Source organism: Rhamphochromis sp. 'chilingali' (assembly GCF_963969265.1).
Source record: "Rhamphochromis sp. 'chilingali' genome assembly, chromosome: 20".
NCBI classification, from domain to species: domain Eukaryota; kingdom Metazoa; phylum Chordata; class Actinopteri; order Cichliformes; family Cichlidae; genus Rhamphochromis; species Rhamphochromis sp. 'chilingali'.
In genome coordinates this window covers 19,150,060-19,168,406 of record NC_137947.1, presented here as the reverse complement: position 1 = coordinate 19,168,406, position 18,347 = coordinate 19,150,060, and the positions used below count along the sequence as shown (strand labels likewise).

General features: G+C 39.9%; 1 protein-coding gene across 1 annotated transcript in view; it reads right to left on the bottom strand.

Annotated features, from left to right (window-relative positions):
* The window catches only part of col17a1b (collagen, type XVII, alpha 1b), a 26,282-nt gene extending 7,935 nt beyond the window's left edge, over positions 1 to 18,347 (bottom strand). Inside the window, exons 1-37 of the mRNA XM_080869254.1 lie at positions 18,039 to 18,347; positions 16,800 to 16,853; positions 14,703 to 14,753; positions 14,447 to 14,557; positions 13,036 to 13,335; positions 12,875 to 12,931; positions 12,755 to 12,790; positions 12,581 to 12,631; positions 11,385 to 11,531; positions 10,275 to 10,859; positions 9,698 to 9,781; positions 9,545 to 9,607; positions 9,298 to 9,453; positions 8,963 to 9,055; positions 8,822 to 8,866; positions 8,590 to 8,733; positions 6,638 to 7,150; positions 6,479 to 6,529; positions 6,206 to 6,232; positions 3,719 to 3,781; positions 3,519 to 3,623; positions 3,363 to 3,425; positions 2,737 to 2,772; positions 2,549 to 2,602; positions 2,417 to 2,452; positions 2,300 to 2,335; positions 2,131 to 2,193; positions 1,829 to 1,864; positions 1,581 to 1,652; positions 1,469 to 1,495; positions 1,324 to 1,359; positions 1,198 to 1,233; positions 1,031 to 1,114; positions 888 to 923; positions 712 to 804; positions 313 to 393; positions 8 to 58 (exon numbers count right to left, since the gene is read on the bottom strand). Coding sequence (XP_080725380.1) covers positions 8 to 58; positions 313 to 393; positions 712 to 804; positions 888 to 923; positions 1,031 to 1,114; positions 1,198 to 1,233; positions 1,324 to 1,359; positions 1,469 to 1,495; positions 1,581 to 1,652; positions 1,829 to 1,864; positions 2,131 to 2,193; positions 2,300 to 2,335; positions 2,417 to 2,452; positions 2,549 to 2,602; positions 2,737 to 2,772; positions 3,363 to 3,425; positions 3,519 to 3,623; positions 3,719 to 3,781; positions 6,206 to 6,232; positions 6,479 to 6,529; positions 6,638 to 7,150; positions 8,590 to 8,733; positions 8,822 to 8,866; positions 8,963 to 9,055; positions 9,298 to 9,453; positions 9,545 to 9,607; positions 9,698 to 9,781; positions 10,275 to 10,859; positions 11,385 to 11,531; positions 12,581 to 12,631; positions 12,755 to 12,790; positions 12,875 to 12,931; positions 13,036 to 13,335; positions 14,447 to 14,557; positions 14,703 to 14,753; positions 16,800 to 16,842 — 3,565 coding nt within the window. The 5' untranslated portion in view covers positions 16,843 to 16,853; positions 18,039 to 18,347. The remainder of the gene's footprint in view (positions 1 to 7; positions 59 to 312; positions 394 to 711; positions 805 to 887; positions 924 to 1,030; positions 1,115 to 1,197; positions 1,234 to 1,323; positions 1,360 to 1,468; positions 1,496 to 1,580; positions 1,653 to 1,828; positions 1,865 to 2,130; positions 2,194 to 2,299; positions 2,336 to 2,416; positions 2,453 to 2,548; positions 2,603 to 2,736; positions 2,773 to 3,362; positions 3,426 to 3,518; positions 3,624 to 3,718; positions 3,782 to 6,205; positions 6,233 to 6,478; positions 6,530 to 6,637; positions 7,151 to 8,589; positions 8,734 to 8,821; positions 8,867 to 8,962; positions 9,056 to 9,297; positions 9,454 to 9,544; positions 9,608 to 9,697; positions 9,782 to 10,274; positions 10,860 to 11,384; positions 11,532 to 12,580; positions 12,632 to 12,754; positions 12,791 to 12,874; positions 12,932 to 13,035; positions 13,336 to 14,446; positions 14,558 to 14,702; positions 14,754 to 16,799; positions 16,854 to 18,038) is intronic.

Below are 18,347 nucleotides of genomic sequence, written 5' to 3'. Positions count from 1 at the left end.
AACTTGCCTGGCTGGCCTGGGGGCCCAGGTGGTCCTGGAGGTCCTTGTCTGGAATCTCCTAATAAAAAACATTTTCAAATGACTCAGTAGGTATTTTTCATTGTGTCAAACAAATCCCACACAACTTTTAAAGATGTTACCTGTTATTATGTCTATAATGTTATAGAACAACTGTATTGATTGACTAGTCTAGACTACAGTAAGTGTTCCTGGGGCTTTGGGCTCTTTAGACTTTATCCTCTCCTCTGTGCGCCTTAGAACAATGTGAAGATGTGCTGGAAACTTCTACTAAATATAAAATGTGTTATCTACCTGGACGTCCTGGAGGCCCAGGTGGACCCGGTGGGCCGGGTGGGCCAGACTGTGCCAAACCTCCATTTTCACGAAACAGCCCTGAAGCACAAACAAAAACAAGTTTATTAAAGAGAAGTGGCAAATACTGAATAATGGCTACTATCAAAGTAATGCTAACTCAAGTGGGGGACAGGTTAAAGTAAAAAATGTGATTCTGTAGTGGTAGTAAAACAGTTAAAAAAGTTAGCATTGGCCACCAAACTCTGATACAATATAGATAGATAGATAGATAGATAGATAGATAGATAGATAGATAGATAGATAGATAGATAGATAGATAGATAGATAGATAGATAGATAGATAGATAGATAGATAGATAGATAGATAGATAGATAGATAGATTCAAAAGTACTCACTGTCTGTTCTGCTTGAAGAAACCGTCTCACTCTTACTCAAGGATAGTTCTGATTCTCCCACGTCTCCCTTTTCTCCTCTGTCACCTTTAGGACCTGAAAAGGCAAACATTTAGGGTTTTAATCTGAATCTGAAAGGAAAATTCAAGTTGAGAACAAGAAAAACCACAATGACGTACCAGGTTGGCCAGGCAGACCAGCAGGGCCGATGGGACCTGAGGAGGTAAATTGAAGATAAAAAAAACAAAACATTAATGCTGGTACTATAATTCAGCGATGAAATGAATGTCCAACTATTTTTTTGGGCTATCAAGCGTCAGACCTGATAATCCTGGAGCCCCAGGGGGACCAGGAGGACCAGCAGGCCCAGGTGCTCCTGGGATGCCAACAGCAGTGGAGCCAGCTGCTAAATGTATGTGATTATCAGATGTCAAATTCTTGTCTTTATCAGGAGTCTGTTAAAATATACATTTCATGATGTTCTGTTACCTGCATTGATGATGCGTCCTGGTGCACCAGTGTCACCTTAAACAGACATGCAGATCTCACGTTAAGGTGTTAAAGTCATAATCAACAGCACAAAAAAAACTTGCAGGCAGACATACGCAGCTGTACCTTTGGTGCCGGGTTGTCCTGGATTTCCTGGTATCCCTAAAATACAATTTAAGTACATCATCAGTGTGGTCAGCATTCAAAAGTGTCACCCCCAGAGAATTAATAATATGCTACAACAGGAGAGGTATTAATGGCACAGTCATACCTGGTGGTCCTTGAAGTCCAGGTGTTCCTACAGAAGGAAAATATTATGAATATATTTCTGAATATATGTAGCAGATTTATTATCTGCTAATGTGTTAGAGCAGCAACCTTACCTGGAAGTCCATTATCCCCAGGAGGCCCAGCAGGACCTCTGAGTCCAGGAGGCCCAGCTGGTCCTTGGTCACCTGGGCCCAAGGAATAGCATTAGGATTTATTTATTTTGATGTATTTTTATTTTAATTATTCTATTTTACACTTGTGTGAAATAAATGTATTAATTCTACCTATATCTGTTCTATATTCTTATTTAAATAATATGTAAATTAGTGCAAATGCAGTGCTTATATGATGAGTTATTCACCTCTTGATCCCTTTGCGCCATCTTGTCCAGAAAATCCTGATGGGCAAAAAGCAGAAAATATTTTATATTTAATTTATCTAAAACATAAACGCATATGCTGCTGACTTAATAACAAGTCTTAGCTACAGACAGAGGAAGCCTTATGAGCAGACTCCTCTTTGACAGAGAATGTTGTTTCATGCTCCTGCAGGTTCTAAACAACCACATGAAACACCAGGAGGCAGTCGAGCACAGTACCACAGTCCGAGTGTCTGAGAATCTATTAGAATCTACTATCCGAGGTTAGACATCCTCTGACTCACCCACTGATCCTTTGGAGCCTTTTTCTCCAGCTGGCCCGGGCGGACCTGGTAAACCGGATTCACCTGAGAAGTCAGACAACTCGATCAGAAAATTAAGAGACTGAACGGAGTTTAAAACATGCTAATTTTGCATCTACAAATCCAGTTTCAATTACAAAGCTGTGCTGACCTTGTGCACCTCTGGGACCTTTGTCACCAGTGTCACCTGAAATAAACAATGAATTAAACTCTGATCAACAAGCCCAACACAGGGTCCTTTAAAATCCTGACAGGATGTACAACAAACCTTTAAGTCCCTGGAATCCAGCAAGCCCTCTATCACCTGCAGAGTAAGAAAAAGATGTTATAATATATCAAAAAATAAATAATTTAACTATGAATTTCACACTATTTAGCAGGTGAGTAGTGTGAAACCCACCTTTAGCCCCAGGAGGCCCTGATTCGCCACGGAAACCTTGAAGACCTGGTTGACCTATCACAAAGCAGTTCATGTTAAAGGCCAGGAATGAAGTTAAAACACTAATGATGCTATTTTCAGCTGGTGCTAAATACATTTTGTGGTAAATTCCGCTAAGCAAGTAGATGAATTCGATTTAATGCACTAACCTGGTGGCCCAGAAAGTCCAGACAGCCCCTGTGCACCTGAAAGAATAATTAGCAATTAATAATTATAACAGCATTTGGACAAAAATAAGAATTTAAAAACTGTTTTGATTCACATTGGCACTTTAGGAAAGCTTGAGCTTTCTTTCTTTCATTACACTGAGAAATCAAAATTGCTCTAAAGTGACACAGATGTAAAATAAACGAATAAGTAAATAAATAACTCTAGTGAAAAAAACAACAACTTTTTTCCAGTGTTTTCTAAACCAAAGCTTTCTAAGTGTTTTGGTAACGCTATTTGGAAAAACAGGAAAGACATATGAGTTTAATTATGCATGAAGTCACAAATAAAACATATTTCTGGAGAGTATGAATAAAAATAAAGCAATGATAGGCCATTCTTTGTTTTTTTTTTTTTTTTTTTGATAAGTAATGTCAGCTGAAAAATTGCATCTTGAGGCTGTATTCATAAACTGACTCTATACTGCCACCTGCTGCTGCAAACGGTACAGACACCACGAGGGATTAAATGCTTGTCATCTCATAAATGGCTCAATAAGGAGGCATTCATAGATGTTTTTGTTTGTTTGTTTACTTGAACTTGAAAGCTCCATCTTTACTGATCTCACCTTTTGGTCCAGGGGGGCCGATAGGTCCTACAGGCCCAGGAACCCCAGGATCTCCATGAGCACCTGCAGAAGCCAAACATAAAAGATCTTGTAGTGACAAACTGTTTGCGAGTCAAGCTGGACGAGGTCTTTGATTGCTCTGAGTATGAACCATACCTCTGTCGCCTTTAATTCCAAAGCCTGGAGGTCCTGGCTCACCTCTCGGGCCAACTGGGCCCTCACGACCTCTGAGACCCGGTGGCCCCTCAGCTCCATGTTCACCTGATCACACATAAAGCACAGAGATGATCAGTGGCTCTAACTCAGCTGAGCAGCTACATCATGAATTCAATTTTAACTTGAAATGTTTTGTGTACCTTGAGTTCCTTTTTGTCCTTTGGGACCTTCGGGGCCTGAATGTCCCATCGCACCTGGAGGACCTGAAGTCACAGTCACAGTGAGTAAAAATGGCGTCACAATACCACACAGTAATTCTAAGAAAAATATAAAATAATGTGATGACTAGCATCCGATACCAATGCTGATACTGACACTGACATTTGGAGGTATTTTAAATCCACTTTTCCAGTGTTTCGGCTGAAATGTTTTTGTTTCAGACACACGACACACAAACAGATCTCTGTAACACTTGTCGATCCATTTTCACCCTGCCCAAATCTACTCAGATCAGCTTGTGTTGTGTGCCAAACACGCTGACAACAGGAAAATTGTAACCCGCCCTCTGGTGGACAAACTATTGTATCTAACGTTAATGGTCCTAACATGGTTGAAGTGTGTTTTACAGTTTTTTACAGACGCTAGGACACATTTCCCAATACTTAGGTCACTTTTGCAAAACACTTCACACAATCCTCCTAACTGACCGTCAGCTTGGCAAAGCAGTTCATTTCACATTCAAAATGCACTACAACTACCAAAACACTTCATTCAGGTCTCAAATAAACTCATTCTTCCAGAACACTAGCAAAGGTTGACAGCCGGCAAACACACTTCGTCACCCACAAAACAATGACCTAAAAAACACTAACAACATGTAGCATTACACAGTGTTTTCTTGTGTAAAACAAGGACACATCTCTGTTTATAATTTCAATATATGTTACTGGAATGAATCAGACATCATGCAGAATTCGTTACAGTTTTTTACAGACGCTAGGACACATTTCTCAATACTTAGGTCACGTTTGCAAAACTCCTCACACAGTGAGCACAACAGAAGTCTATGTGGGCTAAACTGAGGACCAGTTATCATTGTTTTGGCACAAAATGCATTCAATGACTACATCTCTCAAATTTCATGAATTATCTTCTCACTCAGACACAACAACTGCCAAAAATCTTTGTACGGACAGGACATTTTGCATGTGCTTACATACTGTTTTCAAAACTGTTAAACTTATGGCCAAAACAATAACACAATGCAAAACTTAAAAAGACAGCAAAATCCAACAGCAATATTTTATTGAAACATATTTTAAATCTAAAAATGCAGTTTAACCAGCCACAGCTGATTCTCATTGTAGATGAACATCTACACAGGTGTTACTCCTTCAATTTTTCAACTCCTTCAATTCTGGCAGCCAGAAGATTCTTTCCTAGGTGTGTTGCCCTAGATGACATAAGATGTGATGTGGATGAGAACCTGTGGCCAAATGGAGGAGACCGAGTAGATTAGCATTACTATTGTATGTGTATCAGTGGATGGTGTGTATACAAATTCTTGTATTTTGGGATTACTTAGTGCAAAAAAATAAAAATACATAAACAAATATTAACGAATTCTGCATGATGTCTGATTCATTCCAGTAACATATATTGAAATTATAAACAGAGATGTGTCCTTGTTTTACACAAGAAAACACTGTGTAATGCTACATGTTGTTAGTGTTTTTTAGGTCATTGTTTTGTGGGTGACAAAGTGTGTTTGTCGGCTGTCAACCTTTGCTAGTGTTCTGGAAGAATGAATTTATTTGAGACCTGAATGAAGTGTTTTGGTAGTTGTAGTGCATTTTGAATGTGAAATGAACTGTTTTGCCAAGCTGACGGTCAGTTAGGAGGATTGTGTGAAGAGTTTTGCAAAAGTGACCTAAGTATTGAGAAATGTGTCCTAGCGTCTGTAAAAAACTGTAATATTTGTTTATGTATTTTTATTTTTTTGCACTAAGTAATCCCAAAATACAAGAATTTGTATACACACCATCCACTGATACACATACAATAGTAATGCTAATCTACTCCATTTCTGGCTGGGTCCATGTTTACATCACAAAAAAAACCTATTCAGCAGTTGTCTCCTTTTGTAATGAAATTGAAGGAGTAACATCTGTGTAGATGTTCATCTACAATGAGAATCAGCTGTGGCTGGTTAAACTGCATTTTTAGATTGGAAATATGTTTCAATAAAATATTGCTGTTGGATTTTGCTGTCTTTTCAAGTTTTGCATTGTATTATTGTTTTGGCCATAAGTTTAACAGTTTTGAAAACAGTATGTAAGCACATGCAAAATGTCCTGTACGTACAAAGATTTTTGGCAGTTGTTGTGTCTGAGTGAGAAGATAATTCATGAAATTTGAGAGATGTGGTCATTGAATGCATTTTGTGCCAAAACAATGATAACTGGTCCTCAGTTTAGCCCACATAGACTTCTGTTGTGCTCACTGTGTGAGGAGTTTTGCAAACGTGACCTAAGTATTGAGAAATGTGTCCTAGCGTCTGTAAAAAACTGTAACTGCTGTTATAAATGCTGATACTGATAGATCAGCACACAGATAATATCAGCCTGAAAACAAATTGGGTGGGCTGTAGTGATTAATAAATGAAAATGTAAGTCATCGTTACTCACCTGGGATGCCAGGGAAACCGGGATCTCCTATAAAAAATAAAACACAAGAGAAATAAGAGCAGAAAAATGGAGCAGGACTTCACCCGAAATACTCCAAAAAGAAAATATTTTGGTCAGTAAGAGATACTGCTGTTAAACCTTTAGTTCCAGGGTCGCATAAAAAGAGTAGGAAAATAAACATTCTTAAAATTTTAAATGACATGCAGCTGATTTTGATTACCTCAAGAACATTATAGTTTTAGATGTAATTATATAAACTTTTTTATATTTTACCTTTAGGCCCAGGCAATCCTCTCTCTCCCTGTACTGAGGACGCTAAAGTAGCTGAAAAAGGAAAACAATTACATGAATGTAGTGCATGATATGTAAATATGTATGTGTGCGTGTGTGTGTGTGTGTGTGTGTGTGTGTGTGTGTGTGTGTGTGTGGTACCTTTGAATGCCTGCGACTGCATTTCAGCCCTTAACATGTGCTGGATGGCCAGCTGAAGAGCAGCAGAATCTATGTGTCCTCCACTCACGCTGATCCTGAGGTCAGTGCCAGTACCGGCACCACTAGCAGAACCGGTAACCCCAACTCGTTGACCGGTACCAGCAGCATCAACTCTACCACTTTGACTTGTACCAGCACTCCCGACGCTGCTGCTTCCACTACTGCTGGAGCTCCCACTGGAACTGGTACCAGCTCCAACACCAGAAGTACCAGTAGACCCTCCAATGCCATTACCACCTGCGCTGACATCACTTGTGGAAATCTGAACTTGTGTCCTGGATCCTGAACTTCCACCTCCCCCACCCACGCCTATGGTGTTGTCAGTGCCCATACCTCCACCATCCACATAAGTGTTGATATCATTGGAAGACAGCCGACTGGTGTGGGCGCCAGCGACCGATGACGCAGCTTCCAGGGTCGCCACTCGACTCTTCAGCTTTCTCACATCCTCAGCTGAGAAAAAGACAGGCAGATGTTTCCACCGTAAGTAAAAAATTCTTATTTACAGCTTCTCAAATATAAAGTGTTATCTTTCTTTTTCTCTTCTGTAGACTAAACACTTAACATCAGATGACTCCGTGATGAAAGTACTATGATGTTTTAGCTGTGGTCTAAAAATCTAAACTGTAACATATTTACTTGCTCATATTTGTAGTAAATGTGAGCACAAGTATAGAACGGGATTCTTGCAGCTTCCCTTTGTGGGAGCCTCCAAGCCCGAGGAAAAAAAAATCCAGTGGATAAGAGCCCAAAACTGCAGTTCCCCTAGAGGCCACTTGAGGCTGCCTCCAAAAGCATGTAAGTGCTCTTTGACTTCCATGTTAAGATGCTGTTGAACTATACAACATTTAAAGTATGTTTACAGCCTGATAGAAGAAGCATTTTTGGTTACTGTTGGCGGTTTCCCGTTCCATACTACCTGTACTGGGGTCTTAGACAGTGTTTGTGGTGTTGGTGCTATTTGAAGTGTTTTAGTGGAGCTGTATGATCTACAACGTGGCTTTCTGGGTGGTACAGACCATCCCAGAAGTTTGTGCTTCAGTTATGATGACTTGTACAATTTAACAGATTATTTAGCCCTCCAACTTCATACCAGGATGAAGGAGGAAATGCAGATTTTAGAAAGAAATGAATGAACTGTAATATGGCACTTAAGCCTCAGTTTCTAAACTATATATGGAATACTGGAACAATTAAAAGCAATAAAAAGGCTATTATTTATCCAGACATACAGAGTCAAATTTTTATTTTTCCTTTGTTTTCAAGGGACATAAAAATGAAGTGTATATCCTCTCAAACTCTGCTGTTGCTTCACAGTCTAAGACTGAGAGTGAAGACTCGTAAATTCATTTGTGTTCCCCTCGGAACATATTTAACTTAACATATAACTAAGCTATAAGTTATAACATATGTATTGAACTGAATGATGAAAAACAGACGTTTATCAGTTCACAGACTCTGAGCAGGCTGTGGATGCTTCAGTGTAAGTTGCAAATGTATTTTCAGGTTCTTGACATCACATTTTTATCAGGGTAAATCCACAACAACAACTCTCGTGCTACAGGCAAAGCAAACTCGAGTCTCTGATGTCATCCAGCAACGATTTCCAGAGCTGGTCTGTAGACAATGAATGAATGCCAGACTTTATGGGGGTGGGACGGCACTAAGAGATCATATTTCCAGGGAGAGAATTACATTTATTGTTTCTCAGCTCAATAGTGGAGACTAGTCTATAAAGGCTGAAACACTTTTTATTGGTTAAAAAACAGTCACTCTCTGATCCTTCACAGCACAGCAGCTTTAGAAACTGGCCCTTCAGACTCCTGAGGTTTTATCTTATCTGTGGCCTTTGGGGTGGGGGACTCTCATAAGGCTGCACAGTTCAATCTTACCCAGAGCAATGAGGCCAAACAGGAGTCCCAGCAAGAGCAGGGAGAGAAGGAGAAGGCCCAGCAGCCACTTCCACCAGGAGCAACAGGAGTCCGAACAACAGCATAGTCCTCCGCCTCCGAAGATGCCGCTGTCCCTGTGAATCTCTGCAGAAAGAGTGACGAGTTCAATCCAACATTAAATTTTCAGTACACTGTCAATTAACTCCTCAATATTTATGTCGATGAAACTTACCTGCATAGGTGGCTTTGTCTTTCATTACAACTCCAGATGAACCATCTGTGCAAGAAATAAACCAACATCACCAATTTTTTGTTATTGTTGTTGTTTTCTTGTAAATCAGTCACATTGGAGATGCTTTTAAGATGCTCTCACAGTAAGAGTTGCCAGTCTCTGCCTTCAGTTGGGCCGTTTCACCGTAGCTCGAAATAAGCTTCTCCTTCTTTATCGAGTCTCCTGACAGTGACCCTGTGAAAACAGAAAAAGCACCCATTTTATGTATTTATTTATTTTTTCTTAAGGAACTAAACTGAAAACATACAATGACAAACTGTAACAGACAATCAGCTTCTAAAGGAGTTTAAATTATAACCAAAAAACGAATAAAAAACAGTGCAATTAAATACATGTCAGACCAATTCCCGATTAAAACTCTAAGGAAAGTTGAGGAACTTGTATGCCCAGTAGGTGGCGCTGAGTGTGAGGCTCACCTCCTCCTACATGAATGCTGCTGCTGGTAAACTGCTTGCCGGTGTCTTTTGCCAAAATGAGCATATCTGTCTCCCTTTTGGCTGGAACGTTTTCTTTTTCAGAAACCACGAACTTATAGTCTTTCTTATAGGCGTCATCAGTTTGGGATCTAGTGGCTGATAAAAGACAAACCACCAGGAATTAATCTTGTTCAGCCTTTGATTATTTTTATCAGATTCAGGGGGATTTAAACTGTTGCAGACTTACCCGTAGAGACTCCAGTGCTGATGCCGCTGCCACCGTTGGTCACGTTCTTCTGAACACCATATCCTGTAAATACAAACGCATAGATGAATATGTAAGAAAGACACAATTTTGAAATGAGGGGAAAAAAAGAGGATAGAAAAAAGGTTTTCTTACCTCCCAGGTTAGCATTTACGTTGGCTCCACTGGTGGTGAGCACACTGGCCGAAGTGGGTGCCAGGTTATTCTGAAAGCCGTAAACTAGAAAATATAGATGCAGAGATTTGATTAAGTAACTACCAATTATTTCACACTGGAGGAAAATCACAGTGGAGAAAGGAAGCATCCTTCATTTCCATTTATGGCCCCAGAGTAGTTTTACAACTTGACTATGCTAACCAGCCAGAATAGGGAAGAAAGACTTAACTGGAGTTTGTGCAATTTATTTTGTTTTTTCAGGGAAAAGAATTACACTGACTATGGAAAAGTATCAAAAACTCACAAAAACTCATGCATCAAATATGGAAAATACTTCCAAGGTTTTTCTGAGAATATATAATATTCAAATTCAACACTATGGACCATCAGGATGGGCATGATGACATCTGCTGATTTCTAATATAAGACTTATCATAGTGTACCTGTTTCCTTGTTCAGATGTTTGTTTATATGTAAGCATGTGTAGATATGGAGCATAATAAATGCATGTGTAGTGACAACATATCCATGTATATCCAGGAACATTTGGTCTCACCTGACAGGGATGATGGAGAGGTGGGGATGACTGGTACCAAGCCTGCAGCCATGTTGTTGGCGCTGACCTGCCCACTTTGGTATGTGTAGCTGCTGGTGTTGCCAGCAATGACTGTAGTGGAGGAGGATGGCAGAGTGGAGGTGGACCAGGAGAAAGTGGGGAACACCGTGGAGTCCAGAGTGTCATATTGACCTGATCTTACAGTGGTGTCATACTGCACTGATCTCACACCAGTATCATACTGTCCTGATCTCACACCAGTATCATACTGTCCTGATCTCACACCAGTATCATACTGTCCTGATTTCAGACTACCATCATACTGCACTGATCTCACACCAGTATCATACTGTCCTGATTTCAGACTACCATCATACTGTAATGACCTCACACCAGTATCATACTGTCCTGATTTCAGACTACCATCATACTGAATTGATTTGACGCCAGTATCATACTTGTCTGTGATATCATACTGGCTTGATTTATCAAGCTTTCCATTTGTCAGGCCGGTATCATACAGTCCTGATAAATCAATGGTGTTGAACCCAGGTGATCTCACACCAGAGCCAAAAGAACTTGAAACTGCAGGAGAGAAAAGACACAAAGACAAACATTTTAAATGTGTCTCTAGTTTTCACTTTTCTCCACTTTGTGTCTGTGATGTGCAGCTCAGGCGGCAGTGCGTTGTCCTGTAGTTTGGTCGGTAGCCCCCCACTGTCTGTGTTATACTGAACCATAATTGGCCTCTGATGCATCCATCAGAGTGTGAGTGTGCGTGTGACAGTTAAAAAGAGCTTAAAGACATAGTATGAATGTGTGTGAGAAAAGGTAAAACCAATATATAAGAGTCTATTAAACAGTTTAACCCCTTATAACCTGTTTCCACATTCAGACTAAATCTATATATTGGACACAACTTGACAACTAACTTTATTGCACATTAATATACATTTTTATTAATGTTATTTTTTCCCTCTTTATTCCATATTAAGATTTCCTGTGACACCTCTCTAATATATAATGACTTTTTAATAAACCCTGACTATTTTGACAAGATGTTCTTCTACGTGAATCTCCAACGCTAAAGGGTTTAGCACTGTAGTATACCTGACTGAGAGGCCACTGAGATGGTCTTGGTCTCCACGCTGGCCTTTTTAGGGACAGGCAGGGTGATGGAGGCACTGGAGGAGCGAGTCGGGCTGACGCTGCTAGAGCGTCCCTTCAGCAGCTTCTTCACGTCATCCAACTCTGTCCCTGCAGAACCACAAACGCACAAACAAATGCAACAATGCAGCACATCTCAGATACTGTTTCATCTTGAATTTGAACTAGAAACTCAACAGCAGAAACTGTTAGAAGTTTATGGCTAAAAGGAATCCTAAAAACAGAAGACTGTAATTTTGCAAGAGGCAAACACAAAAAACACTTTTTAAAGAAAATTTAACATTTTGTCTTAATATTTATTCTTCATTTAGTTTGGTTAGTTGGGGGTATGTGTCCTCTGAAAATATTAGTTAATCTCCGTTTGTCATAAAACAGGTATAATCAATCATATAAATATCTAACATGTACTCATGCAATAATCTCACAGTGTAAAAGTGGCCATGATTTATTGTTTTGAAAGTATTTTTATTTGTAATATTTCTGCGAGTGATAATAGCTGCAAAACCTACAAAAGAAGAGACTTACACTCCACTTCTGAGAGTTACGGTCTTGTTTTTGTTTTATTATATTTAGTAAAAGTGCTTTCTCCACCACTACACACGATGTACCGTGGCAGGCTGAGGGGGCCAAAGGTGGCACAGAGTGACTAACTCTTAAAAAATGTGGATTAAATAACAGCACTTATGGACTTCAATCAGCAGGGGGAGCGATGATCATCTGTTCAGCTCTAACTCTGCACCGTTTTGGTCTAAAATAGGACTTACTGCAAACAGTGAGTCATGTGTGCCGTTGCTACCACCAAAACTCTGCCCCATAACCTTTTCTCCACATGGCTACAGTGCAAACAAAGGCACAGTCCCCACTGTTTAAACCTCCCCTCGTCTCTTTTTGCTGATGTATATGTTCTGTTTTGGAGAACTAACTGCAACACGTGTTACAAATTAGAATTTTATAGACTCGCATGTGAGAAGTGGAACGTAATATAAATCTGATCCACATGATTCAAAAGAGACACCCCATAGTAAAAAGTCTTTCACTATGCAAGTGGTTCTTTGAATGAATGTACTCAGGAACAGGACAAAATGAGAAAAAGTTCTGAGAACTTGCATAACAGCAGCAAATGGATTGAGAGGTCTTACATCTGCAGGGAGTGGGGGAGGCACTTTGCAATCTGACTCTGATCTCGCTTTCTGGAAAAAAAATCACAACACACAATGGACAATGGAATCCTCATTTAATAAAATAAATAAATAAATAACAATTCAGAGTCAGATGGTGCAGAAATAATGAGGGGAGGAGCTATTATTAAATACCTCTGCTTTCGCTTCTCCCTCTTGTGGCACCAGAGCCTGAAAGAAAAACAGAGACACATGTTTAGGGTAAAACAGGAGAGATATTGTGCAATGAGAACATTGATAAGCCTTTTCACTTACAATAGTTTCCATAATCTTTGCGAGTAAATTCTGGAGAGGAATTAGCACTGGAACTCCCTAGAAGAAAGCACAATGGTTGAGCAGGAGTATAAACAGCACCCTTGAGTTGTGCCAGTTTCCTTCACTCTCTGATGCCAACTGTTTTATTAACAGGATCTCACCATCATAGCCCCCTGAGCGGCTGGATATGTGCTTCCTCTCCCGGAAAGCTGGCGACAGGCCTCCTGATGAGCCAGCAGTCTGCGTCCTCCTGGCACCGCCCGACGAGCTGGACCGGACCTTGGACGCGGAGCTCACGAGATAACTGCCTCCGCTGCCTCCACCTCCTCCTCCTCCTGTGGCAATTCCAAAGCTTTCTCCATCTATGTAGGTCCCACCTCCCTCACCCCCTCCTGAGGAGTCTCCGCCGAGGTAGATTCCCGAGGAGGAGCTGTAGCTCCCGGTGTTCACACCTACAGAAGCTGGAAGGATGATTTCCAAAATTATTTATGATTTCACAGAACTCTTCAGTCATGATTGGACTAATATGACCAGGAAGTAGTAACTAAGTCCCTTTTCTCAGCTGTAAATTTAAGATAGTGCCATTTTACATGAGTATTTACAGCTTCTGCTCCGCCACATCTCAGAAAAACTGAACATACTGGAAATACTACATAGCACACAGAAAATATATAGTGATGATCCATTTTAAAGTCCCACTTACTGGAAAATATTCCTGAGAAACCTCCACAGAAGATGCTACATAAGATAATCGTTTTTATTTAATAAAAACTGCTGTTTCTAAAAAGAAAAGTAAATGATTTCCTGTGGCAAGTGTACATTAGCAGCTAAAACAGATCCACTGAAACTCCTGAACGTGTTTACCTGCAGAATATGATTAATGTTATACAGATTCTGCAGATAACACTCGCATTGCCACACGTTCAGCTGACCAGTTGTGCAAAACTTGAAACACTTGAAACAGGCTCAGTTATTTAATTTGGTTTTTCTGTACAGTCCACAAACTGTACAGAAACTAAATTAGAGTACTGATAGTTACTTTACAACAAGAGGAACTCCTGTTTTAGTGTGTGAAAACATCCAGATCTGTCATTTTTACATTAAACCCTGGTTTAACTTATTCATTCAATTCAATAAAAAAGTTCCCCATAAATATTGCACAAAAATAGTCATTTCTAATTAAAAACCTGCTAAATAACTAAAAGAAGTAAAGTATTTCCCTATGCCATGCTGTGGAGCAGAAGTATATAGTAGCATGAAACCATAACATCTAAGTAAGTATCTTTACTGAGATTGGAGCTAAAAGTTAAATACAGTAACCGTTTCCCTCTGGCACCCGAAAAATAACGTTTCAGTAAACCAGCTCCACCTCAGCCTCCTTTAATAGTAATGCTCTCCGCTGTATCTTAGTGCATCAATAATGACGTCAGAGCTACTTTCAAGAAATAAAATATTCCTGCCTGGATGCAAAAAACTAGAATCTGTCTTTTGTAATTCGGGTTAAAAATGTGACATTCAGCATTTCAAAACAAAACTGCAGCTTCCTCATTTTAAGTGGAAAGTTGCTCTCACATGAAGAAAAGTAAGTTCCACTGCTGCTGTTCTGGGTTAAGACATTCTTCTCCAAGCCCAGCCCTCCAACACTGCTGGACATATTCCTGTGATTTGATCCGCTGGTTCCCTCTAGCAACGAAGACACACAGCAAAACACAAGAAGCAGTTACTCATCGGGAACTTCCTTTAGAACTATAATTACTCTTATTTCTTTTTTTGTTTTTAGTTTGCTGACAACAATTAAGGCAAACATGGCTAGACCAAAGAGACTCACTTGGTGGGAGAGATGTCAGTCTGGTTGTGGAGGTTATGGTTTCTGTGACAACTGATGAAAAGGAAACAATAATTACTACTGTGCACACAGTATTTGAGTCCATATAGGTATAACACTGAGAGTTATTACAGCAAACTACACTTTTTTTTGTTGTAAAAAAACTGAAAATGTACTTTTTTTGCCAGTATATTATCTGTTTTTTATGTAATAGACAGGATGACATAATGGAATAACAGAAAACAGATCACATAACAACAGAAAAATAACAGAAATGATCAGAATAAAAATAAATATGAAAAGAATAAACAAATAAACAGAAATAACATGTTATTGTGTGTAGACTCATCTTGACACTTATTGTTATTGTTATTGTTTTTATACTATAACTAAAGACTAGGGGTTAGGAGAGAGGATTACAAAACTGTTATAGCACATTAATAACAATTTTTGGAGAGCAAGGTTGGTCGATGTCCTCCTACAACTGCTTTTTAAATTTAATGAAATTTAATGAAATGAACAATTTCTAACCATAGTGAATTGATGTGATTGCTTACGAACATTAACAGGCATACAAATGAAAACTTCACTCTGACTATTAATGATTTTGACAACCATCTAAAAATGCAAAATGCTAGTCTTAATAGTGCCTCATAGTTTTTTAATAGAGTATTAACTGATCTATTAAACACTATTAAAGTTCTAGTTGCAACCTTGAAGCCTTTAATAACAGGTGACTTGCAATTACCTGGTTCTAAAACAACCAAGTGCCAGGTTAAGGTCATCGGGTTGGGTGGTTTCCCGTAAAATCAAATCAAACTCAAGTCTTGCGTTTAAATAAAGCTAAAGTATCAAATGAGGACATCTGACATGTCAAGTTTTTCAATGTTTTGATTCTTACTGACAAAAACGCCCCTACCAAAAATTTCACAAGCATCTTGAGGTCTTAATTTGCAGATTGCTGACCCTGTGATTGCTATCACAATGCACAACAGGAGAATAACAACTAAATCACCTCCAGGAACGAGCCGGACCCTACGCCCTGTGACCGCGTTTTCTTTATGAATTTTCAGTCCCAACTTGGATTCACACTTTCTGACAAGTTCTGACTGTAATCAAAGACTTTGTCCTCAGGTCAGCCTGAGCCTTCATGCTCATCATATATGTAGGCATGAATTACAAGAACATTAAATAAAGATTGCATAAATTATGGGTGCAGATAAATTTGATGTTAATAACACCCCTGTTCCAGCAGGAGGCAAGTTGTTCTCCTGCAGCAGCCTGTTGAGTTTTGCTGGCATCAGCTATAGATTATAAAAATTCCTTTAAGTTCATGCTGGCTTCTCGTTCGTGTCTTCCTCCTTTCATCTCCTCCTCTTCCCTCCTGCTTTCCTTCCCTTTTAGGGGTTTATGTCTGTTTTAGGCCTGTTATGCTCCTGCTGCCGATGCTCCTCGACTCTGGCAAAGCCTCGAACACATTCTAACCACTGGTTATGAAATGTGTTAAATAAATAAAGTTCAGCAGATTTGCTTTAAAAGTGATCAATAAAACAAGAGGACAGCGTGTCTGATTCTCTCGGCAATGGTCAAACTTATGATCCGGGCCTGCTTGACCTCTCCGCCCTGTGTCAGAAGCTGTTAGGCCGCGATGAGCTCTGCTTTAACATTTAGCTATGACTACTGAAGGGAAACCCAGAGGATGACTTACACTGTGATGAGCAATGGAAAGTGAGACCAGTGAAGGCATGCAGTGATGTTAGTGATAATAAGACCCCCCAGAGAGAGAGAGAGACAAAACCACCACCAAGGAAAGGAGGACGCTATTTAAAACCGTGTAGCAACAAAGTATTTTTGAGCCTCTACACCAATCTGTCTTTAAACCCTCAAATAAGAAATCACTTTATGAGGTCTGTGAAAATGGGACGCTGAGATTCTGAATGAAATCCAATTCAAATAGAACAAAAACTGTCTGTGGCAGTTAGTTTTTGTTTAATGTGTGTCTATTTTGGGTGAATCAAGCCTTTATTTTGGGATTTAATGGTGGCTTTGTCTATCTGTACTGCCATTCCAAAAACTTCGGAGGAAATCCAGAAATCTCACCCTTTTCTTCTGAGAAGTCCATCTGCCTTGTTAACTCGTCCATCCCATTTTAATCTGGTGAGATGATGATAAAATGTTGACCACAGTCATGTATATTCAGAGCCGTCTGCTTATTTCTTAACTGTGGTTAGATGGTATTTTAGCTAACATCTAATGAAAAAAAAGACAAAATTGTTCTCCCAGGAATGATCTGGGTTAAAGATCAGGCTGCTTGTTTACTGCATGTATTTGATACTTCATCCCAGCTGAAACACAAAATGTCATCACACCAGTCTTCCTGATTGTATTTTTTAAAACCACCATATGGTTTCCCCTTCCACTAACAGCAGACAGGCAGAACATATGCAACAAGAGCACACATTTACCTCTATGTGAACAGAGGACACCACAGAAAAGCATCATCTATAGCTTTCAGCAGACTTTCTATTTACTTTTGTTTCTTTGACGAGCAAACTCACAAAGGAACAAAGGAGTCTGGTGGATCACCGCTCAGCTCTGAAAGACCATCCTCTCACCACACCCTGCCAGCCAACTAAGGGCATTTAACTGCATGTGCTTCATCTACACTCAGGTTATTTAGAAACAGCAATGCAGAGAAACTTCATAAGATGCCCTTTTTGTTACTTTTCTCCTGTACCACGTGGTGCTGAAACCACAGCTTCTACCTGTGCCCAGTAACACATTTATGCTGTTTTTACTGCTGTGAGAAAAGTTAATAGTGAAGATATTTCTCCCAATAAATCCACTCCTTGTTATCCTTTTAGCTTGAAGCTTGTAAAAAAGAAAAAAAAAACAGTTACTTATCATAGGCTGTAACTGATCTGAGCAGCAAATATAGGCACATGTCAGTTAAAGCGTGATGCTCCAGAAAGGCCGGAGCCACTGGTATATTTAGACGGATCTAAATAGCACAGCAAAAGGAGAATGTGTAAAACTATCCTGAGATCACTATAACCGAAAAATGATCCCCAAAAAACCCCTCCAATGGATTGTACATACAAGCCAAGAAGTATGTGCGGAGAACTTTGAAGACTATAACAATTCCAACCTATAAACACCCCATATGACAGCCCATCAGCAAACTCCCAGAGCGCAGTTAGTGCAGAGATGCAGCAGCCAGGTGGGAAGAAACATCCGCAACATCCACAACTTTCCCCTTCTCCCCCCACCCCCTTTAAAGTCTCCAAGTTATTTCAGAGCACTGCATTGTAACAAAACAAAACAAAAAGAAATCCATACCTTCAGCCACTTCCAACAAGTACCGATCAAATACGGATTCCTCCCAGGATGGAGCGACTGATCCACCACCGGAGGAACAATGTGTTTATGTGAAGCTGACGCGTCGTGCGGGGATGTTCTTAAAGTCCTCGATCCTATTGTGTCTTTTCGCTCAACTTTCCCAGGCAAGTAAAAACAGAGATTTTGGCACCGGTCCCAGCCGCGCCCATCAGCTTGGCAGGCAGGTGTGGCAGACGGCACGAAAAGCTGAATTTGAAGAAGAAAAAGAAGAAGAAGAAGAAGAAGAAAAGAGCGCCCGAGGGAACCAAT